The sequence below is a fragment of the Prionailurus viverrinus genome, chromosome D4 (assembly GCF_022837055.1).
Source record: "Prionailurus viverrinus isolate Anna chromosome D4, UM_Priviv_1.0, whole genome shotgun sequence".
Taxonomy (NCBI): Eukaryota; Metazoa; Chordata; class Mammalia; order Carnivora; family Felidae; genus Prionailurus; species Prionailurus viverrinus.
In genome coordinates this window covers 81085597-81112522 of record NC_062573.1, presented here as the reverse complement: position 1 = coordinate 81112522, position 26926 = coordinate 81085597, and the positions used below count along the sequence as shown (strand labels likewise).

The 26926-nt window shown below is 47.5% G+C and overlaps 1 protein-coding gene across 1 annotated transcript in view; it reads right to left on the bottom strand.

The window, feature by feature from the left end:
• Positions 1 to 284: 284 nt before the first annotated feature.
• SLC1A1 (solute carrier family 1 member 1) overlaps positions 285 to 26926 on the bottom strand; it is an 83744-nt gene continuing 57102 nt past the window's right edge. Inside the window, exons 3-12 of the mRNA XM_047831419.1 lie at positions 23696 to 23788; positions 21935 to 22049; positions 20427 to 20469; positions 18664 to 18762; positions 15510 to 15694; positions 13853 to 13960; positions 11839 to 11961; positions 10979 to 11173; positions 4565 to 4699; positions 285 to 2493 (exon numbers count right to left, since the gene is read on the bottom strand). Coding sequence (XP_047687375.1) covers positions 2247 to 2493; positions 4565 to 4699; positions 10979 to 11173; positions 11839 to 11961; positions 13853 to 13960; positions 15510 to 15694; positions 18664 to 18762; positions 20427 to 20469; positions 21935 to 22049; positions 23696 to 23788 — 1343 coding nt within the window. The 3' untranslated portion in view covers positions 285 to 2246. The remainder of the gene's footprint in view (positions 2494 to 4564; positions 4700 to 10978; positions 11174 to 11838; positions 11962 to 13852; positions 13961 to 15509; positions 15695 to 18663; positions 18763 to 20426; positions 20470 to 21934; positions 22050 to 23695; positions 23789 to 26926) is intronic.

Sequence of the window (26926 nt, the reverse complement as noted above, 5' to 3'; positions counted from 1 at the left end):
TATTGAGATAAGACTACCTCCCAGTATAGTAATTTCTGGCCAAATCACACCTTCTCCATCTCAGCCATAAAATATGGACGAACTATTTATAATTTATGGCACTGCATTTCAGCCTTATCATCCCCACTGATTCACATGAAGAATCAGATTACTTTTCCTCAAGCCCGGCTTTTTCATTCTCGAGCATAAAGAGTTTTGAAAACAATAATCCGTTTACAATCTGTCTCCACCTTCCCACGCCCCACCTGAGTGAGATAAAAGATAAAGGAAGAACAAGGCGGGGGAAGAAAGAATGACGAAGTATTTATTGAGACTGAAATGGAACATTGGTTTCTTTTTATGAGTTAACAGCACAGTGTGTTAAGAGGCTGGTTACAAACTCACTCCAAAATTAGGATGACCTACAGTTCACGAACAGCTCTGCCAACTTGAGTGCCTCCAGTCGGAGACAAACGGCCAAGGGGGTAGGACCTCTCGGGCCCGAGATAAGTTATGAATACAGTTGCGTTGATAGTTAGATTTACCTCCAGTGAACACCCCCAGTATTTGCAATTTAAAACGCACGTGGAATCAGTCGCTGGTCCATATCTGCGGTGTTTACATGACAATCCAGTATCACTCTCTTGTAGATTTCAGGGACAGGTGGTCAACACTGAGCATTTATTTACTTTTCCTGTACCTTTGGGACAGTTTCTGGTTTCTTCGATAGAAAAGCGCAGGCTTAAACTGGCTACTCAACACTGCAGAAACAGGATTATTCTGGATCTCATTGTAAATACAAGTTTTTCTGTTCAGCGTTATTTACAAGATGAGTGCTGAAGCACAGCCTTTTTAATAAGCTATCTTCATAAATTAGAAGAATGACAGGACATGGATTTTAATTAAGCAGGGCCGAGGTGACTAGATTAACCAGTTAGGACAATCGTCCCTTCAGGAGGAGACAAGTTTGATACAATGGAAGAATTTCCCTGAACCACGGATACCAACATCTCGTGTTGTGGGGATCAACTCGTGGACTTACTCTGCAAGAATCCAGGGTAAGGACAGTGCTTTTCCGGCCAGGGTGACTTGTTCCATCCACCAAAACCATATTAAAGTACAATTTAGCTGGTAGTCTGCCACCGTTGTTTGGGCCCTGATGGGTACGAAATGGCAAAGAACCGTCATTTTTTGAGTGGGTGTAACTGACCTTGGAAGAATGAAGCCTTCCAGTTGGATAAAAACACATCCAGCCTTAGGTGAGTGACACATCTTCATACTATCTTATATAGAGCCGATATGGATTCCTTCCCAGCAGTAGAGTCTAGAAGTTGTACATGAACGGCCACCTTACCGTATCACCATAATACATGTCTGCTATGAGGCTGGTACACAGACGTGGAACAGACAACACAATTTTTCATTCTCGTGCTCCTGAGGGAGGAGTTGGGATAAGCCCCAAAGCAGATCTGGATTGAAATCGTAGTTATTATTCAAGTACAAGGAGAGCTCTTTATTTCCCATTGACAGTTCAATTCTGATCTCTGTCTGGCAACTTATATGAAAATAATAAATATATACATATCTATATATATATCTAGCTCTATACTGAACACTGGATTACTAGTTACCAGTGTTCCAATACAGTACATTGAAAAAAGAACCCTTCTCCCTTCCTGCAACACCCCTCACCCGTCTTGAAACTGTTATTGCAGAACTGTGCTGGTCTGTTTTCCTTCAAAATAGTTTCTTTGACATTGGCTGGAGATGAGTTAAAAACGGACAATTTGGCACATTAAATGGGGGGGGGCAGCGGTGGTAGTATTTATATGCATTATAATCTATAAAAATGTGAGAAGTCAAAGGAAATCCATGCCAATAGAAAGCTTGAGTAAAAATTTGTAATTAAGGAGTCTTTTTAAAAAAAAACCCAAACACTGGACTGCGTATGAGAAAGCAAGTTTTCTTCCACACCCATTACCTAATCCAATAGTTACTACTCTACCTACTTCCAAACTTTCTCATAGAATTTTTACATTGCAGACAATACAGCTTTCCTTTTAATCTGTTTTCTTTCATGGTACCCCACCTGGAGAGCAAAAGCGGTGAATCCAAATATAGAAAATAATCTGGAGGTCTGTATATCAAATCAAATGTACAATTGGCCATCAGTGTGTTTCTTCTCCTTATTGAATGTTTGAATTTGCTAAGAGATGACTCTCAGGGAGCTGTCCTTCACCGTTCCTGGTCCTATGAAGCCAGGGGTTCTAGAACTGTGAGGTCTGGGTGAATGAGATGCTGTCGGACTTGTCTACCGCAAAGCCTCCATTGACGTAGGACTTCTTGGTGTCTGAGTTTTCGTTATCCAGTATTGTGGATTCCAAGGCAAAGGGGTTCACGATGTTGACTTCAGATGAAACATCCATTTGCTCCAATTCCTTCTTGGAGAGCTTCTCCACAATGCCCGTCCCGAACGCATCGCCGAGGACGTTCACCATGGTCCTGAACCGATCCCTGGGGAAGAGAGAGGGGGAGTCAGACAGGAGGCCCAGATTTCATTTCCATTTGCCACCGGAGACAGAAAGGGATCTGGAGCGTTCAGGTACGAATTAAGCAGATGCAGAGAGTGCCATCCTCATGGCGGGATGGGAGGCTTCTCTCCTCACAGGTTCAGAGCAGAAGGTGGCTCATGAAAGTACAGAATGAGTAACCAGGTTCCCTGGGCATGTGCCCCCAGTAAGTCACGACGGACCCTCGTAAGCCCAGCACCAGTTTCCCCAAATTCCCTCCTCTCCTCCCCAAGAAACGTGAAGAGAGTCTTTACAAATATTTTGGGGGAGCCGAGGGAGGCTCAGAATTGAGTGAGCCTCTCACTCCTAACCTCCGTCTTGGGGCATTTCCCGGATCTGTCTCAGCTAAGGTGAGAGGCCCCTGGGGGTAGTGTTTCTGCCAAAGGGGGAGTGTGTGTGTGTGCCTCCAAGTGTTCCTGTGCGTTTGTGTGTCCCTGGTGTAGTCGTTTTTCTGCGCCACCGGGTCCCTCTAGAAGCAAGCCAGCAGGGACACAGGGTCAGAAAACAGAAGTCAGCCGGGGAGCAGCTTTCTCCTTATGACACCCCCAGCCGGCCATAACCCCGAGCTTGGAGAGGACCCTGTGGCAGGAAGGCGCCCTGGTGACAGAACACCGGAGCACTGCTGGTGGGAACTGTGCACGTGAATACTTCTGTGAGAACTACACCTGCGGGACAGATCTCCGCATCTGGGCGCCCTCCTGTGATTCAGAATGAGGCCATGGAATGAACCAGACCCTGGTATGAACCAACTAGTGTCTTTTTATCCCATGGATCAGACTGGACCTTTGGCTTCTCTGGGTGTCTTGGAAGTGAAGGTCACTGGTTCCAGAAGAATCGAGCAAAGGAGAGAACTACAAACCCACCATGGTCACTAGAAGGAAAACTAGAAGTACTTGCCTCAGGGGTGGTGTATCTTGGCAAGAAAGGGCCCACCTCCGCTGGGGCTGGGGGACACAGCCAGCTGCTGAGTGGGCCCCCATGGCACGCCTTCCCGGGGCAGGAGCCCGGGCCTTCAGGGGCGTGACTGTCTTCACCATTTCAGCTGATGTATGCAAACCACACAGTGCCAGACTCCCTGGTAACCCTGGGCTGGTTCCGAGTAATGGCTCAATATGCAGCTACACTTGCCCCTGAGGGCCAGGGGACAGAGCGAGACCAATGCACAAAGCGGGTACCAAGATAAAGCTGGGGACCAGGCTCGTTCCAACCTGAACCATGGGGGGGGGGGGGGTCACACAAGGCACGACCTTGCCCAGAATTTCTGCTGTGTTCGTCAGCCCTCTGTGCATGTGTCCGTGCACACACGTGTGTGAGAGAGTTACGATGCAAATGTTCCAAATCATTCTAATCATAAGAAAACCTGCCATTTATTGGGCAAATGCTGCCCACCAGACACTGTTCTAGACACGCTGGTCACATGAACCCACTCAGACCCTGCACAACCTAATGAAATGCACAGAATCTGTCCCATCTCACAGATAACGCAACTGGGCCTCTGAGAAGCTAAGGGACATCCTCAAGGTCAAAAAGCTGCTGAGACACTGAACAGCGATTCAAACTCCAGCTGGTCTTTCCCCACAGCTCCTACCATGGTCCCTGATGATGTTGAAGATCTCGGGAAGACGGGCTGACTTCAAACCAGGCGCTTCTACACCTATGACGCTGACCCCGGGCCGGGTATAGGCGAGGGTGGCCTATGGGGTTTGGCATGCTTGTGACTCTGTCTTCACCTTATCATTCTGTTCATCTCCTCCCACCACCCATCCTCCAGCATTACCAGGTAAAACAAGCTAATGGAGATCACTGGCCTTTTAAAATCACTGCCCCAAGTTATGAGGAGTTAATTTTTAAGCGCGTTTTATCAGATGGCCTGGCCAGAGGGAAATTGAAGCAGCAACGAATGGCTCATGAGGCAGTGGCAGTCTGAGGACAGAATGACGACAGACTGCAGGTTCTGCAGGGCGGGGAAGCCTGCCTCCCCAGCCGGCAGAGGCAGCGTGTTTCTTCCAACTCACAGGAGCCAGTCGACAGCAATGATGAGGGTGACGTCCTCGGCGGGCAGGCCCACGGCACTCAGCACGATCACCATGGTCACCAGGCCGGCCTGCGGCACCCCCGCGGCTCCGATGCTGGCGGCCGTGGCCGTGACACTGCAGCCAAAACACACGAGCCGAAGAGGAGTTAGACACCTGTGTCTCCCTTCAGGGCCCCTGGCCTGGAACCTTTAGTCCCGATGGCTGTTACGGCCGTGTTCCCCCCACATTGGCCAGTCAGGATCTGTTCTCTGCTGAGCATCAGCTCTGCCTCGTTAGGGAGCGGTGGGGGACCTTCGAGAAGTCCATCTCCTTCCGCGGGGAGACATGGCAAGTGTCTCTAACGGAAGGAAAAGGAGACGAGCTGCCTGAGCGCGCTCAGAAAATGAGCAAGAGGGCTATTCAAGAGGAAGGCGAGAGTTTTACCACCTGGGGTGTTTGTGGAAGGCATCAGCTACCTATCCGTGCGTCCATCCCCTTCCATAAGCGCCAATTACCTCGCTGCCTGCCTGCCTTTCTCCCTTTGTCCATCTGTTCACCCAGCCAGTCATCAACTGGCATCTCATATGTGCCAGGAATTTACATTGCCTTGGAGGATGGTCAAAGGGAGGGTGGTCCGGGTGGATGGCAAGGGTATTTCTGGGGAAGACAAAGGAATGAGGCTGTGGTCAAGCACGTTTTATGCACTTTCTTGACATCGTGAGACTCTTGGCTTCTGGGAGCTGCCCGACAGGGCACTGAACTGAGAACCAGCCATGCTTCCTGTGCAAGATACAAGCGTTTATTCCTGACTGCTCCTTTGGCCAGTGGATGCACCTGCTGCAAAAGGAAGAGGGGTCTGGAACGAGGGGAGGCAGCCAAGTGAACTTCCTTATGACACATTTAAAAAGACCCCTCTTGTGGGGAGCCTGGATGGCTCAGTTGGTTGAGTGACTGACTTGATTTCAGTTCAGGTCATGATCCCAGGGTCAGGGGATCAAGCCCTGTGTCAGGCTCTGTGCGGAGCATGGAGCCTGCTTAAGATTCTCTCCCTCTCCCCCACTCTGCCCCCTCTTCCCTGCTCATGTGCTCTCTCTCTCTCTAAAATTAAAAAAAACAAAAATTCTAAAAAGATCCCACTTGGGCAGGTAAAATGTGGTGCTAGGGATTCCTCTCTTTGGAATGTGCCGTTTTTTGTCAACAGTATCATCCTTATTTAAGTCTGGTCATTTTGGAGGAAACCATGCCCTGAAAAGTCCCTGAATTTGAATGAGCTTGATGGGACACCCACTGTACTTTCTGGACACATGTTCTCATCCTTAGTCCAAGGAAGCCACTGGGTTGAAAGGGGGAAGATGTAGAAACAGTCCATTTAAACTAGAAGACTCCCTGGGGTGCCTGGGTGGCTCAGTCAGTTGAGCGTCCGACTTCAGCTCAGGTCATGATCTCGCAGTTCATGAGTTCGAGTCCTGAGTCAGGCTCTGTGCTGACAGCTCAGAGCCTGGAGCCTGCTTTGGATTCTGGATCTCCCTCTCTCTGCCCCTCCCCTGTTCACGCTCTCTCTCTCTCTCAAAAAAACAAACAAAAAACAAAAAACAAAAAACAGTACGGGGCACCTGGGTGGCTCAGTCAGTTGAGCGTCCGACTTCAGCTCAGGTCATGATCTTGTGGTTCATGAGTTCGAGCCCCGCGTCAGGCTCTGTGCTGACAGCGCAGTTCGAGGGTAAGGTCAAACACAGGCCAGCATTCTTTGACAGGTGTGTTTTCCTCCAGGGGCTGTGGCCACCAATTTACAGTAAATTAGAGATTTCTGGGGCTGTCCCAATTCCTCTAAAAGTTTCAGGTCTACATAATCCTTGAGATCTTTTCTGACTTAAGTACTCTTTGGAAAACCCAAGTTTATGTCAATGCTGGTTGAAAATATTTAAACTGAATATATCGGTGGGCTCAAAACCCGCCTGGTCAAAGAAAACTCTGCCCTTGAGCCTTGACCTTGCTTCCTAAACTTTGGCCATTTGACTTGGCTTTGGTCTGAGACTGGGAATTACAAATCTTCAGATGGGGTAAAAAAAATATAAAAACGTATTCCTTCGGCTTGAATATATTCTACTTTGACTTTAAAGGGTTTTCACAGAAGAACACACAATAACCATCAGTAGAAAGTACTTTCCTAGCATTGATCTAGTTTTTGGACCGGCACTTAGGTCTCCAGACAGGCGGGGTCTGGGGTGTGAACTGAAGCCAGCACGCGTTTTAGCGTCAAGGAGACCTGGCTCTGGGGCCCCTGGTGGCTCAGTCGGTTGAGTGTCTGACTTCAGCTCAGGTCATGATCTCACGGTTCATGGGTTTGAGCTCTGCTCTGGGCTCTGTGCTGACAGTCCAGACCCTGCTTCGGATTCTCCCTCTCTCTCTGCCCCTCTCCCACACCCCTCAAAAATAAATAAACATTAAAAAACAACAAGACCTGCCTCGGCTGTTTTCACTCACAGCGTGTCCTTAGGCAAGTTCCCTCCGGATCACAGTTCTTGCCCGGAGGATGGGGAGACTGTCTTCCTTGCAGGGCTCCAAGAAGATTAAATGAGGTAATATAGAAAGGGCATCCAGTATGAGCACCAAGATACAGCAGATGCTTAAAAACTGATGGCATCTCTGGGGCCCCTGGGTGGCTCGGTTGTGTGTCAGACTCTTGATTTCAGCTCAGGTCATGATCCCAGGTTTGTGGGACTGGGATCGAGCTGAGTGTGGAGCCTGCCTGGAGCCCTCTCTCTCTGCACGCCCCCCGCCCCCTCGCCCTTGCTCACACACACTCTAAGATAAAAAAAAAAAACCAATGCCATTTCTGCTATTTAGCTGCCATCAGTATTCCTATTACTGCTAACACAAAACAATCACTATTATTGCCCCTATGGCTCCTTTTCCCCTCTAAGCTCTTTGAAGGCCCCAAATCCAGTAATTCTCTTCTGTTACAAGAATATTTGCCCCATCTGCAATCAGGTATAACCTTTGATTAGTGAATATTATGATAAAACCACAAAAGGGTTTGTCTTGGGCGGATGGTGCCTATGTTTCCTCGATGTCCAGCCCAAAAGGACCACAGAAAAGAGATGAACTATGGGATCTCTTTAACCGTCAGCCACATGAGCCACAACTGTAACCTGTCAAGGGAAAATTCATGTTTCTTATTTCATTCTGTCCCAGGCAGAGCCAGAGAGGATTTTAAATTTTAGGTCAATGATTACTCTAGGCTTCACAGTTGTGGTTGTTGGCTATGGGCCGGTAGTTACTTATCAGCAATTCTGCCTGAAGAATACAAGGGACGCATGGCTGGCTCAGTCAGTGGAGCGTGTGACTCTTGATCTGGGGGGTTGTGAGTTCAAGCCCCATGTTGGATATGGAGATTATTTGAAAATGAAATCTCAAAAAAACCCACACACAACACTAGAGCAGGGCAAGAGGTTTTGATGTGAATTATTTAGCCTCTAGGCCCAAAGTTTACTTCTCTAGCAGTCAGTTTAAAAAAAAAAAAAACAAGGTTAGAAATATCTAGGAAATGTTAAGACTGAGGGGGTGTGTGGACTTCATCACAAAGTGGCAAATGCCCAAAAGAACGGGCGCCTCTTGCGACCACTGTTTGGAAATCAGTCCAATGCAGACTGGGTGCCACAGGCCAGGACGAGGGGGTTGGGAAAGTCTGCTGGGAATGGCCAAAGTCACAACCACTGGACCACACACAGGTGGCTGTGGAGCTTTCTCAGACGTGACTCAAGGTTTCAATTTTAACACACTCATTGCTGTTCCAACCACAGGACTTCACTCTAGCTCTTTGGGCTCAAGCTTCTTAAGCCTCGGACACTTTTTACAGGCCAGGCAGCATCGGTATTGCCTCCCAGCTGACGTGCCAAATGGTCCACTTTGTACTGGGCTTCAGTTAACATCGAGCAAATGGCAATAAATACTTTATGATTTAGGGCTGGGGAAAATTTAAAAATATACTGTATTAGGGGCGCCTGGGTGGCTCAGTCGGTTAAGCGTCCACTTCGGCTCAGGTCATGATCTCACGGTTCGTGGGTTCGAGCCCCACATCAGGCTCTGTGCTGACAGCTCAGAGCCTAGAGCCTGCTTTGGATTCTGTGTCTCCCTCTGTCTCTGCCCTTCCCCTGCTCACACTCTCTCTCAAAAATAAATAAACATTAAAAAAAATTAGAAAAAAAATACCGTATAAGAACATTCTCGGAACTTACTTTATGCCTGGAGTTTATGCCTGTGCCAAGTGCTGGGGTTGAAGCAGTGAGTTAACTCGGCAAGGTCAGAGTCCACCTCGCATAGGGACCCGGTTTAGTTGGAAACTCCCACTGTTCACTTCATAAAAGTCTCCAGATTAACTTTCAACCCAATCCACCCCTTCCAAGCAGCGCAGTCCAGCAAAATTTTCCATAATGGCGGAACTTATTTCTATACTGTTGGAACCTTCTGTGTCTGTTCCGTCCAACCTGTGTGTGTGTGGCTAGTGACTACCATCTTGAATGGTGTTGTCTCAGAGAACCAACTGTGGAAAAATTCACGAGTGGCATTTGCAGTATCTACTCGAGCAGACAATATCGGTCTTCACCTGAGTAGAATTCTCTGCTTGGAAATCTCTCCTCTCTAGGTTTCAGGGCAAGATTTGTGGCTCTCCTACCTTTATTCTTTTTTAAAATTTTTTCTTTTTTTTTTAAATGTTCACTTATCTCCGAGGGAGGGAGAAAGGGAGGGAGAGACAGAGTGTGAGCAGGGGAGGGGCAGAGATAGAGGGAGACACAGAATCCAAAGCAGGCTCCAGGCTCTGAGCTGTCAGCACAGAGCCCGATGCGGGGCTTGAACTCATGAACTGTGAGACATGACCTGAGCAGAAGTCAGAAGTTTAACCAACTGAGCCACCCAGGTGCCCCTCTCCTCCTCCCTTTCTGTTCCTTCTTGGTCTCCCTCTTGGTTCTCCCCTCTCTGCCTGCCTCTAATGTGAGGATTTTCTAAGGCTCAGTTCTTAGTCCTTGTCTTTTCTGCACAAACCTTCCCTATGTAATGCCCTCCTAACCGTCTCAACATCTCCTGAGGGCTCACTACATATACACCATTCTAAGCATTTTGTATGCACTGACTTAATTACCACCACTCGCATAAAATGTAGGTACTCTTATTATCCTCATTTTATAGGTGAGGAAATAGAAGCTTAGAGAATTCAAGTAACTTGGCCAAGGTCACAGCTAATCGTGGTGAAGCTGAGACTCGAACACGGATGACTGACTCACTCGTGACCCATGTGCTTGGTGACCACCCTCCAGGTGATGAGTCCGACTTCCTCATCTGCAGTCAAGACCACATTTCTCACTGTAGAGCTCTACCTGGATGTCCTAAAGGCATTTCAAATTCAACGTGACAAACAGCACAAGCTCTTTATCTTCCCACCGACTCTTCTCTTCCACTTGTTCTGGTGAGTGCCATTCGTCAGTCCAGAAGCATCCACCAACCCTGGAGGTCATCCTAACCTTCCCCCGTCCCTCACTCTGAATCCACTGATGCCCCTTGAATTTGGAAGCCCGTCTCCATCCCCAGGGCCAGTGCCTGGATGGAGGCCTTTTAATTCCTTACTTGGACTCCTGTGGTGGTCTCCTAGCTAGTCCTCCAGCTAACTCCTGTCCATCCACCCAGTCTACCCACCATATCACCAAGTTAGCTTTTAAAAAATGCAAATCTGCCCATATTAAGAAAGACTGAGCCCCTCCATGAGCGCCTCTCACAAAGCCTTTCATGAGATGATCCCTGTCCACTCATTTCTCTGTGTTCTCCACATTGTTCTCTTTATGTAGCCACATCCAATAGTCTGAACTCTGTAACTAGGCCATGGTTATATCATGAACCCCTGTACATGCTAGTCCTTTTATCTCAAGTGCTCTTAGGTTCCTTCTCCTACTAAATTCTTACTCCTCTTCTAAGACTTAGCTAAGCTTTTTCCTCTTCCAGGAAGCCTCTCCTCACCTTCCCTTCCTTCTTTGGTGCCTTCTGTGTCCCCTCAGACCTCCACTAGAGCCCTTATCACACCACTCAGCATTTATTTAGATATCTATCTCCCTTACCTACTGGGGACCCCCTGAAAGCAGGGCCTGGCCCTTATTCAATCTTGAATCCTTGGCACCTACTGTGTGCCTAGCACCTAGTGGGTGCACTGAACTGAGAACAGTGATACCTTTGGGTAGTCAGACCCTGAAGCAGAAACCTTCCACACCACGATTCCACTTCTGGTAATGTGTTTAATCTTGGGAAGGGACTTTAGACCAAGAAAATCAATCCACCAGTGGACCATTCGTGAACTCCCTTCAGATGACTTTCACCTGCCACAATTCCAGTAACAGAAATGAAAGTAAGTGTGGCCTCGCGCCCTACCTGATAGTGATGATCTGCCCGATGCCCAAGTCCAGGTCATTCAACTGTGCGATAAACACAGCCGCCACCGCTTCGTAGAGCGCAGTCCCATCCATGTTGATGGTAGCCCCGACGGGCAGCACAAACCTAGTGATCCTCTTGTCCACCTGGTTCTTTTCTTCGGCACAGCGGAAAGTGACAGGCAGTGTGGCCGAACTGTGTGATAAAAAGAGAAAGGGGTCGGGGTGCCTGGGTGGCTCAGTCGGTTGAGCGTCTGACTTTGGCTCAGGTCACGATCTCACGGTCTCACGGTTTGTGAGTCTGAGTCCCGTGTTGGGCTCTGTGCTGACAGCTCAGAGCCTGGAGCCTGCTTTGGGTTCTGTATCTGCCTCTCTCTCTGCTCCTGCCCTGCTCACACTCTCTCTCTCTCTCAAAAATAAACAAACATTAAAAAAAATTAAAAAAAGAGAGAAAGGAACGTATGGTCTAGGAATGCTGGTGCTCAATCCCTGCCTGAAGAGACGCTTCTATTCCCGAAACTAAACCAAGAGCCCAAAGCATGCTGGCACTCTGGGCAGGTCCAGGAGTGCGAACGTGCTGTGTCCGCCATTCTCTGAGTTACACCATAAACCCCTTCTGGGCTGCAGGCCATGCCATGAGGGCAGGGAATATGCAGTAGGGTGAAGCAATATGCTCCAGGATGCGCAGGGGGGGGAAGACAGAGGTCCTTCCTGGAGTTAAAGCTAGCTACAGAAGCACAAGCTGTGGCCGGTGCTTGGTCAGCTTCACAAGTGGCCCGTACAGCTCTCAGCCGCAGCCAGTAAGAGCTGACTAGTCTCTGCAGCCCAGAGACTTCCTCCAGACACTCCTCGTACATTTACCTGGAAGAGATCATGAGAGCCGTCAGAAGAGCCTGGGCCATTCCCATGGCGAACCGGAAAGGGTTCTTCCGAACGACTATGAAATAGATCAGCGGGAGAATGACGATGGAGTGGATTGCCAGCCTGGAAACAAGTCAAAGAAGCAGGTTCTTAGATGACACCACCTCCTCATATTAATCCTTTTTTTCAAACAGCTTTTTTACTCATATCATTTGATTTTCATTATAACCCAAAAGAAAATGAGAGGTAGGGCAGGTCTCCATTCCGGCAGTGAGGGTGAGGACATTCACTTAGCAAACAAAGTATCTTGTCAAAGTCGGCGGTGAAGCCAGTAGCTGAATCCACATTTCAGAGCTCACACAACACTTACATCATGCCGCCAAGCTTTGTACACGCTATTTCTGCCAACAGGTGCTAAAATGCTTTCACCTGCTGCTGCTGCTGAATTCTTATCCCTCCTCTAAGACTCAGCAAAAGGTCCCCCTCCTCCAGGAAGCCTTCCTTTACCTTCCCAGGTTGGGCAGACCCTTTCCTCTGTTGTAGGTTTGTGGCTCTGCACAAACCTCTACCATAGGCCCTTATCATAGCACTCCGCCCGTCTGTTCCCTGGACCACTGCTGTCCTGCTGGATGGTGCCCACCATCTAGTAGGCCAGGCAGGCTGTGGTGAGGAGGAAGTCCCTGCTCTCCTCCAGTCATACTGGTGGAGTCTCCTTCCACCTACTTCAGGACTGAGCCTCTTTTCTTTGTTATTCTTGCCTTCCAAAACTATTCCTTATTTCACAATGAGATATATAGGTTACACAAAACAGGGGGCTTAAAAAATGAGACCAATTCAGATGCCATATAGTGTCCACGTAAAGGGTTTACAGATCAGTTATTCAAAGCTGAAACAATAAGAAATGATCATTGTTAATACAGATCCTGAAGGTCCATCTTGAGGGTCTTCACATAGAGCTTGTGGCTAAGAACTATGAGAAGCTGAGTCTTCTGTTAAAAACCAAGGTAGGGCGAGAGAACAGAAACCAGAACTGTGTTAGAAAATGGCTCAGTATAATAAAACTCAGCCAAATGACTGCCTGGACCCAGGCCCTGTCCTCGAGAAGGGTAGATGGCCCTGCTGCCTTACCACTGGGGCCCTGAGATTTGACAATGGCCCTCACACTGGAGGAACCCAGGCTTCTTCTTGCTGGCTGGCAGGGCGGTGCTTTTGGTAAAGACAGATAAGCTCCCCAGTGCACCTGCCTTCAATCGGGTGAGCTCATTGCTCAAGTTGGGCGTCTGGGGGCTACTGACCTGTGCGAGTCAAACTGATGATACTTATTTATTCCCTTGGTCTGTGTTTCTTAACACCTGTGACGAATCCTGTCCCTGCTAGACATCTGGGGCCAGCATTCCTAACTTATCCACCATACCTGCCCTTAAGGGGCCAATGACTGAGCTGCAATAAATATGCAAACGACCTGTCCCCTGCTGCCTTCCAGCTTTTACACAGTACCTCCCAGCTGAAGAGTTTCCCAGCATGCTCCCTGACACTTGGATGATGCATGGTGTGGCAGTGGTGCCCGGCCCCACCTGCAGGGCTGGGACCAACCAGCCATCCCTTCCGACTGGCTCAAGTCTCCTTCCACCTGGGCCCTGCCTAATGTCTTTCTTGGGGTTGGGGTACCTGTGGGCCATTCCTACTAGTTTGGTGAGTTTCCATCCTTGAAGAAGTGAACGCCAAGAGAGGCTACCAGTGGGTCTTGCTCATTTTAAAAAATGATTTTAACACAACTAACAAAGGCAGCAACAAACCATGGTCCAGGCTGTTCTGCCGAGATCTGGCAAGTAGCACAGTGGGATCCTCCTCCAGTGCAGCTGTTAAAGGGCAGCCCTCCTCCCCCTGCTCTCTTATCTCTCAACCATCTTTCCCTGCACAGGGGAGAAGCCGATTTTAACCAAAAGGCAGCTTCTCGGCACCAGTCCGTCGGCCCAAAAGAAGTTGGCTGCTTCCTCCCTGGAGTCGGACGTACCCACTCAGGACGGTGGCCATGTAAAGGCCCAGCTTGCGGAATATTTCCCAGTCTTCAACCTCTATGATCTTCCCGGCAATCAGGAACAAAATGCCAAGTGGCATGTAACTAGAAAGCAAGCATAGCAAAGACACTTCTGTCATCTGGTGTCTTTTCAAGGTGGGATCGCTGGGGAGGAAACGGGCCAGGGCACGCACCTTGGCCTGGCACGTGTGCTCAGCTGGGAAGCACACCTGCTACACGATAAAGCCAAGGTTTCGGCCTCAGGCCCTGGTGGACCCCTGGCGCCAGGTTTCAGCACCCACACATGTGTCTTAAATCCTACCCACCTCAGCCACCCTAGATGAGCAGACTCGGCAAGAACGTGTGGTTAAATGAGTGCAGAGCCCATGCCTCACTCCCGGTACACATACGTCCTGCTAACAGTCACAACGGCAGATCTCGTTTTTGCCTGATCCCCCATATATGGCCCCCATGCTCTTCCTGGCCTCAGTCATCTTGTTCCCCAGGAGGTAGTGTCAGCCACAGAGCAGTATGATTAGTAGAAGTGGTCAGAACAGCCCTGTTTGCAGAGCTCTCATTACGTGCCTTGTATTGGGTTAAGTATTTGACGTGCATCATTTCCCTTGATGCACTTCTCCCAAACCTAGGGGCAGATTCCTATTATCCTTTTTTGCAGATGATGAAGGTGAGGTTCAGCGGGAGTAAGTGGCTGAAATCACGAAACCCTTTGAGTCACTGTCACTGTCTACACTTCAGAGTCCATAACGTTGAAACAACTCAATGTAAGTGGGGCAGGGATCACCTAGAAAAGTTGGAGTTTGGCATCTCCAGGGACAGGGTGATGCCATTGGTATGCTGACCCAAATGGCAGTTTTCATCTGGATGGATTAAGGCCTGTGCTGTACCAGTAGCAAGAATTTTGAACATCACTTATGCACGGGGCCTAACAAGGAAAGCACCTTGTGTTGTGATGTGCAAAGAACCCTTTCAAATCTTTAATTAAAGAAAAATTTTAAAAATATTTATTCTTGAGAGAGAGAGAGAGAGACAGAGTGTGAGTGGGGGAGGGTCAGAGAGAGAGGGAAACACAGAATCCAAAGCAGGCACAGAGCCTGATGCGGGGCTCTAACCCACAAACTATGAGATCATGACCTGAGCTGAAGCTGGACACTTAACTGAGCCATCCAGGCGCCCCTCAAATCCTTAATTTAAGAGTTATTTCTTAGAGGGACGCCTGGGTGGCTCAATTGGTTAAGCATCTGACTGTTGATTTCAGCTCAGGTCATGATCTCACGGTTTGTGAGTTCGAGCCCCATGTGGGGCCCTGTGCTGACAGCGTGGAGCCTGCTTGGGATTCCCTCTCTCCCTCTCTTCCCCACCCTCACTCTCTCTCTCTCAAAATAAATTAATTAAAAAAGAGTTATTTTCTTAGGTGAATGCTGGTTGGGTGTAAGACGATCAAGGGCTTTGCCAGAAAAGACAATAGCTAAAACCTAGATTCTTGTTAGTGAACTAACTCCTATGTAATACGCATAGTTACTGAATGCTCTAGTGTCTTGATATTCTATGTTCACCCTTCCTAGGCTTCTTTACTCCAATTTTGAGGGGGCAACTGTCAGGAGAAGCAGGATGGCATTAACAGGCATCTGCTCACCACATAATGATCTGGACGATTTTCATGGTTGCATCACTCAGAGCAGTGAAGAAATCCACCAGAATCTGTCCTTTCTCTCCCATTTTTCCAATGACAAGTCCAAAGACGAGGCAAAAGACAATCAAGCCCAGGACGTTTATGCCGTCTGAATACATGCCTACGACTTTGTATTCCTTTGTTTTGTTCTGTGGGTCAAAACCAAGAGAATATATGGATGCGTGATTAGAATGCTGTTGGAAAGCAGAGGCCCCGAAATGGAAAGATACCACGGCCACACCTACTAAACTAGTGATCCACCAAAGGCCACCATACTTGGGGACAAAAAGAAAAAAAAAAAACAACCCAAGTTTTTACTGCCCCCACCATCTGCCGCTGAACTTTAAAGTGATTTTTTTTTTTTTCTCTTTCTCTCTCAAAAAATCCAAACTTGAAGATTTCTTTTGAAGATGTCTTATTCTGGGATGTCTTATATTAAAAACAATTTTTTTAATGTTTATTCATTTTTTAGAGAGACAGAGACAAACAGAGCACAACCGGGGGAGGGGCAGAGAGAGAGGGAGACAGAATCTGAAGCAGGCTCCAGGCTCTGAGCTGTCAGCATGGAGCCTCATGTGGGGCTCGAACCAACTGGGATATCTTACGTTTTTAATAAGAACTGTAGATTTGAGGTGCTTTTCAGAGTTATTCTAACTACTAGCTATATTTGGAGTCTGTGTGAAAAAGAGAGGAATTAATAATGCAGGAACTGCAAAATATTTAACAGGGTGAACATTTTTAGGACATTTTACTATCTGTTGTATCATGATAGTAAAACACAGGCGCATTCTTTCCCGCCTCTGATCCTGGATGACCAACGGGATCGAAGAGATATAAATATTAACCAAATACCAGCTACTATAAGCCATTTCGTTATCTTATCCTGAGTAAGAACAGCATGAGATACGCTGAGACACAACCTCATCTGAGTGGTGCAGCATGAGATTTCACTGAGAGATTTCACAGGGAGATAACGTGATCTGAGTGCCGCAAGCCAGGTTTATAATGTATCATTTATGGTTGATAAGTTACTGGGGTGCCATTTTTTTACTTATCATCTGATATGCTCAAACTCATATTTATCGAGCAGCTAGAGTATGCTGACTGCATTGGTGACTTAGAAGTCTTAAAATACAGCTAGACAGATAAGATTAACCGTGAGAAAAACAAACCAATGGTAGCGGGAGGGTGTGTCATTAACTGCGCGGTCAAGTTACAGGCCTCGGGTGGAGACTGACTGGGGGCACCCGGCGGTTAGGGAAAGCTAAGCCTGAGCGGTAGGGGCAGCCAAGAGATGAAGGCCAACACCAGAAACATGGCATAAGCAGAGGCCAGTCATCCCCAGGCCGCTGCACCCTGCCTGGAGAATTCCACTCATCCTTTATGGCCCCCAAACTAATTTAAGCCTCTCTGTTGAAAGCCCTGGAGTAAGCACCCTGTCCTTCCCTATTGCAATACTCATCCCTCGTCACATGAGGGCACAAGCCTTGTCTGTCTTTGTACCACTGTCATCCCAATGCCCAGCAGGGCCTGGCTCACAGGGAGTGCTCAAAAAAATCTTTTCGGAACCACGTGGAAAGGCAGGAATAAGGAGTAACTGAGGAGGTGGGTCTGGATGGGAAAGAGAAAAGGCCACTGGGAAGGGAGCCGGGAAACCAGGGAGGAGCCCGGCCATGGAGGGCCACAGAGCCAGTCGGAGGACTTAATGTTTCCTGCAGCAGGAAGCTGGAGCCAACCGTGGTCTCTCTGATTTGAACCAAGTCTACCAAACATTTCTTTCTTCCTTAAATCGTTCCCTTCTGGGTGGGGGCAGAGAACGCTCAGCAGAGACCTTCTCTAGGACTACAGATTTACTGCTTCGGGCCCACACAGTCTCATCTCCAAAGCTGAAATGCCGACCGCTCTCAAAACCTAATGGGTTTTATTTATAATTGGATGGCGAACTCCTGGTGGCAGAACTGAGGTGAGGCTGCTTGTGGTTTATTCCTCTTTACCTGGCAGGGCATTCTGCTGCAGGCATACTGACGTCCTCTGTCCTGGAGAGGGTGCTTCCCAACCCCACTGAATTGAGCTGCATGACACACAGTGCCTGCGCTGCATGGCCCATCGAGGGTGGAAAACTCCGGACCCCGAATCACATCTGGGCAGAGAGTTTTGGAGAAGCAACGTGGCCTTGTATTCCATATTTAGGTGGTCTTGCAACTCTAAAGCAAGAGGTGCCCAACTCAACTCAATGGAGTAGTGGAGAGTGTAGACGCAATGGGGCTCACCACCCTCTTCTCTGGGTGGTTCAGATGCTTCTCGTAATGCCTGGGGGTTATGTTTTACAAAGTGCCACCCACCAACATTGAGTTAGCAAATACTGAATCCTTGCTCCCAGGGGAAATACAAGGTCAGGTTCTGGGGAACCAGGGCTCACAACATTTTCATCAGATAATCAGCATATAACCTTGCTGTAGGTGTGTTTCTGTTCAGAAACACATGAATATGTAATGTGTATTACTGAGTCATTAACACTGAAGTCACAACCGACACCCTCGGCCTGAATGAAGCTGATCTAACACACAGATAATTTTCCACACGGGACACTACAACCTTCTCGCCCTCAGAACCACCGACAACACTGCAACATTATGCTTGGGGGATGTTTTAAACAGTAAAATCACCATGAAAAAGCACAGAGACATGAAAAATGTGGCATAAACATGCTACTCAAAGGACACTTGTTTACAATACGAGAGCTGAAACAAAAAGGCAGAGCTTGGGGTGCCTGGATGGCTCCATTGGTGGAGCATGTGACTCTTGATTTGAGGGTTGTGAGTTCAAACCCCACATTGGGTGTGGAGCCTATTTAAAAAAAAAAAGAAAAAAGGGCTTAGCCTTGTTCAGCCTCAGAGGGCCATGTGTGCATTGGGCAACTTAAACTTTTCACCGCTTTCTGTCCGCAAATGACGTGAGAGCGTTGTGTTGATTCTGGGGTGGCAAACACATTTTAGTGAGAAGATGAATTCGCAAGTAATGAGGACAGACTGTATCTCTGTCTCCTGCTTGCTCCATGACTCAGCGCCTGCCTGGGGGGGGGGGGGGGGGGGGGGAAGGGGCACGGGCAACAAGGTACCTTGGAAATGGCAGTTGTCATGATGGCTGTGACAGATGCTTGGGTGATGTTCATCCCGGGCTCACTGGGAGTATTCACTTCTTCACGCTTGGTTTTATACTGCACATTGGAGGGGGAAGAAAAGACCAAAGAAACAAACAAAATAAGAGTTTTTTAAGCACCTGAGTCTAAACGATGGGAATATGTGACTCTGGCTAACTGAGTGCCACTGAAGCCTTCTGCCTCTGTCACCTCTCTCGGTTGCAGATTTTGATAGTACCTCCCATGAGGCTTGGGAAGCCAAAGTGAGACCATAAAATCCAAACCTTGATTCCCATGGCCACCATTCAGTGATGTCAGAATGTTGTCTTTCATAGTAAAAGATTAACAGGGCGACGATGGGAAAGAAAGTTTGGGTTGTTGTTTTCTTAAATGTTTATTTATTTTTGAGAGAGACAGAGCATGAGCAGGGGAGGGGCAGAGAGAGAGGGAGACACAATGTGAAGCAGGTTCCAGGCTCTGAGCTGTCAGCACAGAGCCCGATGCAGGGGCTGGAGCATACAAACAGAGAGATCATGACCTGAGCCAAAGCGGGAAGCTTAACTGACTCCGCCACCCAGGTGCCCTGAAAGTACAGGTTTTATTTGGAGGTGCTTTGACAGACAGACTCTTACAGTGATCTTATCAATCATTTTCTTTCTATTTGTTTATTCATTTCTCATTTTTAATCTGGGAGGAACACCTCATTACTTGGGTAACTGTAGTCACCCTGACTTTAATAAACGTCAAGAAGTAGATGGTTGTTCCAGCAGCAACAGTCCCTTTAGGGCTAGTCCATGAGTGAGATTTCTGTTGAATTCCCTTCCTTCGGCTCTGTTTGGTCCTGCAAGGTTTCAGCAGAGAGGTTTAAGAAAGAGCTAGTATACCAAGACACCAGGCATAAATGTCACTCCTTCGAGGCACTGCCAACATCAAGAACCTTACAAATGACCACTGTGGCTGAGCTGCAAAGGCACCCTTGAAATAGAGGTGGTTCTGTGCCTCTTGGAGGTTGGCAGGGGGCAACTTCATTGCCATTTTTGTTGGTACACACAGAGGTCTCTGTTCATGTAATTTATGTAAATGAATTCGGCAGTTTGTGATAGACTCAGCTGTCTTAAGTGCACAGATAAACAAGAGAAAAGGGCTGTGAGGAAATGGGAGTGAAGAGATTGTTCAACTTTCCTAGAGAAAAAAAATCACGGCTTTTGTTACATCGCCGGGGAGCCGGAGGGTCAGCAACGGGTGCGCAGTGATTAAGGATAAGACTGAACACCGGGAACACCCAGTGTTCACCCAAAAGACTGAACACGTGTGGGTTAGATACCGCTCTCCCAACATGAGGGAGAAAGGAACAGGGAGTCGGAGGGTTGCTTTTTCAGTGCCTGCATCTGGAAACAGTCTAAGCGTCTCCACAAATATCACATGGTTCTCAAAAACACAGGCACAAGAGCCCACATTTTTAAACGCTCTTTGTTCGACAGGTTCCTGATGGCTTCATCTGAGCTCTCTTGGGGACAAGAACGTGTCACGGAAAGGGAGCAGCGGGGTCAGTAACAACAGGGACTTCTCTGGGACCTGAAGCCCAGAGGCACCTGTGATTTGCTCCACATTCACACTCCAGGGTGGGTTTCCTGCCATTTTTGATGTGCTCATTCTACTTCCTGGGTCACAGCAGGGAACAACGATTCTAATCAGTAAATCGAAGAGTACAGCAATCTGAAGGCAAAAGTCGTTATTCTTACCTGCTGAAAACAGGCTTGGACAAGGTTCTCCGGGAACATATTCCTGTTGGAGACATGAAAAACAGTGTCACGTTACAGCACAAGTGTTTTGTTTTTGTCACACCCAACCAACGCATGGGTGAAGGTGAGCAGAATATAGCATCAGTACTCTGGTTCCTCTTCTGGTTTCTCCTTTGCAAAATACTTCCTTGTATTAAGATTTTTTCCCCCGCTGAGCTTCAACCGAGTCTAGAAAGTTCTCTCACACAACCATCACTCAGCTGAGTCACTGAGTAATTGGTACGCTCGCTGTCCTCGGTGAAACAATGCATTGGCAGGTGGACACTCCCAGTCAAGAGACTCCTTTAATATTCTGTACGCTTCTGTTTTCATTGACGAGAAAGTATGCCTACCGAGAGTCCGTGGCATCTGTTCCCAAATTCTTTATGCCAAATGAGAATATCAGCATAATGACTGAATTAAAAATGATGTGAGTCAGTGAAATGGGAGTGAGATGGAAGGTGTGGTTTCTCATCAAAACTAAACTCAATGCTTGGAAACTCGACCGAAGCCAGTGACTAAAATTTCTGTGGGTAAATTAGGTAAGGGGCGTCCACAGAAATGGAAAGAAAAACTGGCAGGATGTGGCACTCAGCATTCTTTATAGTTTCTAAGGATTTTGTTGTGTACTTCGTGAAAACTGAACCTGGAACTTGTACACCATGCCTTTACAAGCACAACAGGTGCAAGAAAAATGATACAGAATCACAGTCAACTGACACGCTCACAGAAAAGATTTTGGCCCTACATCAAAAACTGGCAAATAAACACATTTAAATTTTGTGTCCACAAAATATGTAATGTGTACCTGTGTCATTTTTTAATGATTCTCTGCTCTGCTATCTTAAAAGTAACTGACCAATTCCCAGCCCTGATTGCTTCTGAGAAGAGGGCTTCTCCGGTGCAATTAAAAAATGTATTTCTTGGGGCGCCTGGGTGGCTCAGTCGGTTAAGCATCCAACTTCAGCTCAGGTCATGATCTTGTGGTTCATGGGTTTGAGACCCTTGTTGGGCTCTGTGCTGACCAGCTCAGAGCCTGGAGCCTGCTTTGGATTCTGTGTCTCCCTCTCTCTCTGCCCCTCCCCTGCTCACACTCTGTCGCTCTCTCTTGAAAATAAATGTTAAAAAAAAAAATTAAAAAAGAAGGTATTTCTTCAAGTGTGCTTCAGAGCTGACCCCCCAACGCAGCAGCCCAGCATCTTAGTGCAATAAGTGTATTTTCTGCTTCTCTGTCCATCCTAAATCCTGACAGAGGAGACTCTCTTCCCACTCTTGGAACCATGGCTTGGCGAGCAGGACTGGCTATGCAATTTTGAGGTCCAGGGCAAAATGAAAACACGCAATGATTCAAAAACTATCGGCCATTTCAAGACAGCTACAGCAGTGCACTAAAGCAAGCTGTGGTCCTCTGTGGCCACAGTACCACAGGCGGCATGCCTCGGGGGCTGCCCCACTGGCAAAACACTCACCTGATCAGATCCAACATGGCATCCACCGTACTGACTTCAGGGCTGCTTCCTGTCCTGTCAATCTCATCCACTTTCTGGGTCACACCAGGCTTGATGCTCACCACCAGCACGATGCCTGCGGCCCAAGAGAGCACCACAGAGCATTAAGAACCTTCCAGAACACCTGGCACCCCTGGTGTAGCCTTCTTAGAACCAGTAGGCATAGTGGCACCAGGCAAAACCAGAAGGAGGACTCCACGGTCCAGCCAAGATGCTGAGTCTCAGCTGGGACCTCCAAGCAGCCTTGATTACTTTTCTATTTAAATGAAGAAGGAACTCTTCCCACTTTTTTTTTTTTTAATGTAAATGAAGAGGCTGCATTCCAGAATTGCTTCTGGAAACCCTTGCTGATGAGAACATTCTATTTTCTTTTCTTTAGCTTATGAGATCAGCCTAGGCAGTGGTTGGGGTGAGGGTGATTCATTTTCCAACTGAGTTCATTTTCAAGCCATTCAATATCTTTATGTAACTTTTATCCACAGATGCTGGTTATTTTCCAGAGGCTCATACAAAACAAGCCTTAACTTCCTTTCATACTACAAGCCTTCAGATATCTGGAAGGCTGTTGTGTAATCCAAAAAAGGGTTAGGGTTAAGAAAAATAGTGTTCCCTGTGACTCTCGGGGGGGGGGGGTGGTGGAAGGAGGACAAACAGGTGTTACAGGGGGAGACAGTTCTTGCTGTAAGGCACTGTCTCAACGGGGGGGGGGGGGGGGTATCTGAGGGCACCATTTTGGTCCCTGGAGGTAATGGGTTCCTATCCTCCGAGGTGTCCAAGCAGAGGTGGGAGGCTGGAGTACACCCCAAGTCATTAGAGGCTGCCTGACTGGAGGGGGTGAAGAAGAAAGTCTCCGTGTCCTTTATCACTCCTCCCAAGGGCAACGCCCATCCACAGTGGGCAGGGCATCAGGACCAGAGCAGGTAGGTTTCGCAGGTGGGAGGAGTCGGTGGGCAATACAAAGACAAGGTGGGTGTGGTCCCCTCTTTCCACTCAACCTGGCAGGAGGGACACACACCCGCTTTTTCCTTCATGTGCGCTTCCCTCAGGAAGCTTCTGAGGAGGTGCGGCTTTGGTTTAAGGCAGGGTTCAGGCCCTCCCAGGTGCCCTGCCTACCAGCCCCACTGCCTCACCTCACCCCAACAGTCTCTTAATGCAGGGTGGCAGGGTCACGCGGCTGCAACATCTGAGTACAATCCAGTCCTCTCTTCCCACGCGGGGCATCCTTAAAACGTCAGGTCACAAAGGATGGGCCACACTCTCTTCGTAAAAGAATGCCAGAGGTCCGAGAGCAGCTATATTCCCTTATCAGAATGTTCTCCCTTTTTCATGTGGAACTTATACTTGGCAAGTTGCTGTGAGCCCTCACTACCATGTCCCATTTGAGATGCACTGAAATGTTATCTTTTTGGAAATACTTCATCATTAGACTCAACTCCACTATGACAGAAGCTCTTGGCTTCACTTCTAATAACGGCACAGAACTGTCACCCTGTTTCTTACTAGGGACATTAATGAGCAGCACCATGGCTGAACTTGAGTCAGTATTATATTTTCTTCATGGAAAAGGTGTTGTGTAGACCTGAAGCCCAAAAGGTTCATGGTAATTTGACAATATTGCTTTCCGAATTACAAAAAAAGAGTACATTTTAAAAAAAGCCCAACTACTTTTAAAGGAAGAGTCACAATTCTACAGAAGAATAAGGAATCAGAAATAGGTTTTACCTAGAATCACAGCAATGATCGTGGTACAGAAATAATAGACGACGGCACGTAGACCAATTTTCCCAGATACGCTGGAATCCAGGGCAGCAACACCTGCGAGGGGGGAGAAGTCAAATGACATTTTTGTCCATTTTTAATTTTATTTCAGAGTGAGAGAGAGAGAGAGAGAGAGAGAGAGAGAGAGAGAGAGAGAGAATGGGAGAGGGGCAGAGGGAGACAGAGAAGGAGAGAGGGAGACAGAATCTTAAGCAGGCTCCAGGCCTAGCACAGAGCCTGACATGGGGCTCGATCCCACAACCCTGGGATCATGCTCTGAGCTGAAATCAAGAGTCAGACGCTCAACTGACTGAGCCACCCAGAAGCCCCAAATTACGCTGATTTTTAAAAGACGGATTTCCAGGCCTGGTGGTCCATTCAATCCTCAAGGTGTGAAATGAAGGGCTGAGGGTGTCCTCTGCCATCTGCTAGGCCCACCTCGCATGAGACACAACGGGCAAAGGAAGGGCTTCAAGATTGCCAACACAGAATGGAGACGGAAGAGGGGTGAGGTGCAGGCGCCCCCTCCCCATAATCCCGCCACCTCAGCCCGTGGCCAGTGCCTCGTGGGGCTGGTCACGAGACAGGAGCTCCCCTTCCGCATCCACTCAGAGAATCTCGAGGACTGTACATCACATCACTCCACAGCCTTCAGGATAAACCCCTTCTGGAATTCAGTATCCAGAAAAAAACTTTATCTTGAAGAACGGAGAGTTCTTTCATCACGTAATGAATATTGTAAAACTCGTGATTGTTTCCCTTTCTGCCTTTTCTGCCAGGAAGCTCAGAGTCGGCCAAAAAGGTTAACTTTTTAAAATAAATGTTTATTTATTTTTGAGAGAGCGAGGAAGGGATAGAGAGAGAGGACAGAGGATCTGAAGTGGGCTCTGTGCTGACAGCAGAGAGCCCGATGTGGGACTTGAACTCACGAACCACGAGGTCAGGACCTGAGCCACGGTTGGACACTTAACCAACTAAACCACGCAGGCACCCAAGATAACTTTTATGGGTGACTATGAAAGTAATAATATATGTTTGATATAGTAGTCTGAAAAAAGGAAAATAAAAATCACTCCATTCCATCAGTCATAGTTGATATTCTGACAAATTTCCTGTCAATATTTTTTCTTTTTTGTAAACATAGCTGACTGAATTCTACAGTTTTTGATCCTCTCTTCTTAATACTGTATAAGCATTTTCTTATTACAAATTCTTCAGGAGGAATTTTAATGGCCACATAATCTTCTGTCCTGTGACTGTACCATAATGTATTTAATCATCCACTTACTGTTGGAGCTTTAAGATAGTCTCAGGGCCAACTTCAATACTAAATCACAGTACTTTCATTATTTACCCTGGCCCACATTTTCTCCTTCTTTTCATGATTTACAAATTGCTTCTATGTTAACAACCTTACTGTGTATGGCTCTGATTGTGAGACAACTTAAAATATCCATTTTAAAGAGGTAGGATATAAAAAAATTTTCCCAATTTTTAAATTTCTAATTGAAGAGACCTAGGGCCACACTGTTAGCTGTAGTCTCAAATGGTGTTGGGTGGCCTATAAAATGACTGGATGTAGTCCGGAAGGGAAAAGGCTGTCTAGAATGCCAACCATAGCCCTAGAGGGGGAGGCACACATCCCTTCTTGCTAGAAACCCTTGCCTTCCATTGAAGATGCCCTATAAATGGAGACAAATGACGCGGTTGACTGGATAGCTACTATGTGGAAGACAGGGTAAGTGGTGAAGCAACCAGGCCATCTTTCAGCACGCTGTCATTGGAAGGTTTCAGGGGCGCCTGGGTGGCTCAGTCGGTTGAGTGTCCAACTTCGGCTCAGGTCATGATTTCGCGGTCCGTGAGTTTAAGCCCACATCTGGCTCTAGGCTCTGTGCTCAGAGCCAGGAGCCTGCTTCGGATTCTGTGCCTCCCTCTCTCTCTCCCCCTCCCCCACTCACTCTCTCTCTCTCTCTCTCTCTCTCTCTCTCTCAAAAATAATAAACATTAAAAAAAATTATAAAAAAAAAAGGGGGAACGTTTCAGGCTCTACCCTGCCCTGTTTCCAAGAACCACATTATGAATCAAACAATCATCACAGAAAATGACTTCTTGAATCTTCAACACTTGTGACTTGTGCCTTAACTGTTAGCAAAGCCTGAAGTGCAGGGTGGCGGGAAAGATGAGGAGCTGTTGTGAGGCGACCCAAGGAGAAGGTAGTAAACTGGGGGGTTATGGCAGGCACAGGTGGCTTTTGTTTTCACTCCTCACACTATAAAAGCCTCGCCTATTTTTCTCAAGTGGGGTTTGTGCTTCTCACATATAACTGTACATAATCGATGTGCAGGACCAATCTGGAAGGAAGCTGGTCATTGCCACGATGACAGGACAAATCGGCTCCCACTGCAAACACACCATTCCTCTGGCTGCTGGTTGCTCCTCTGGAAGCTAATATTTTGAGAGAAGGGGTTCTGGCCAACTTAGCGAGCACCCCAGGATGTTGGAAGGGCCCATTCACCAGCCCCTGGGACAAGACTGTCATTCCCACGTGAGGGGCATATCGCAACAGACACATTCTAGAAAAAGCCCGATGCTAGATTCTATTCTCTCTCTCTGGGAAAAATGCACTCTGCTGTGCCGAGAAGACTTTCTTCTCCTTGTGGTAAGATGATTAAAAATAACGACTCTTCAAGAAATAGTAGCAACAACAACAATCAGGAGACACCAAAGGCCACAGAATGGATGATTTCCTATTTAGAGCTTCAGTCTCTTTAAAAAAAGGGCAAACAGGGGCGTCCGGGTGGTTCATTCAGTTAGGCGGCCGACTTCGGCTCAGGTCATGATCTCACAGTCCGTGGGTTCGTGCCCCGCGTCGGGCTCTGTGCTGACAGTTTAAAGCCTGAAGCCTGCTTAGGATTCTGTGTCTCCCTCTCTCTTGGCCCCTCCCCTGCTCGCACTCTGTCTCCCCCACTCTCTCTCTCTCTCAAAAATAAAAAAAACATTAAAAAATTAAAAAAAAAAGAGCAAACAATAATGCAAAATATGTAAGTTTGCTAAGTATATTCTATGAATATAAAACTGTGCTTGAATATTCCGTTTTAGAGCTCTGTGCATTATTTTCATAAACAATCAAAATAATTATTTATACCAATGGTTGATTTTAAAAAACAAAATCACCAATTCCACAAAACTCCACAT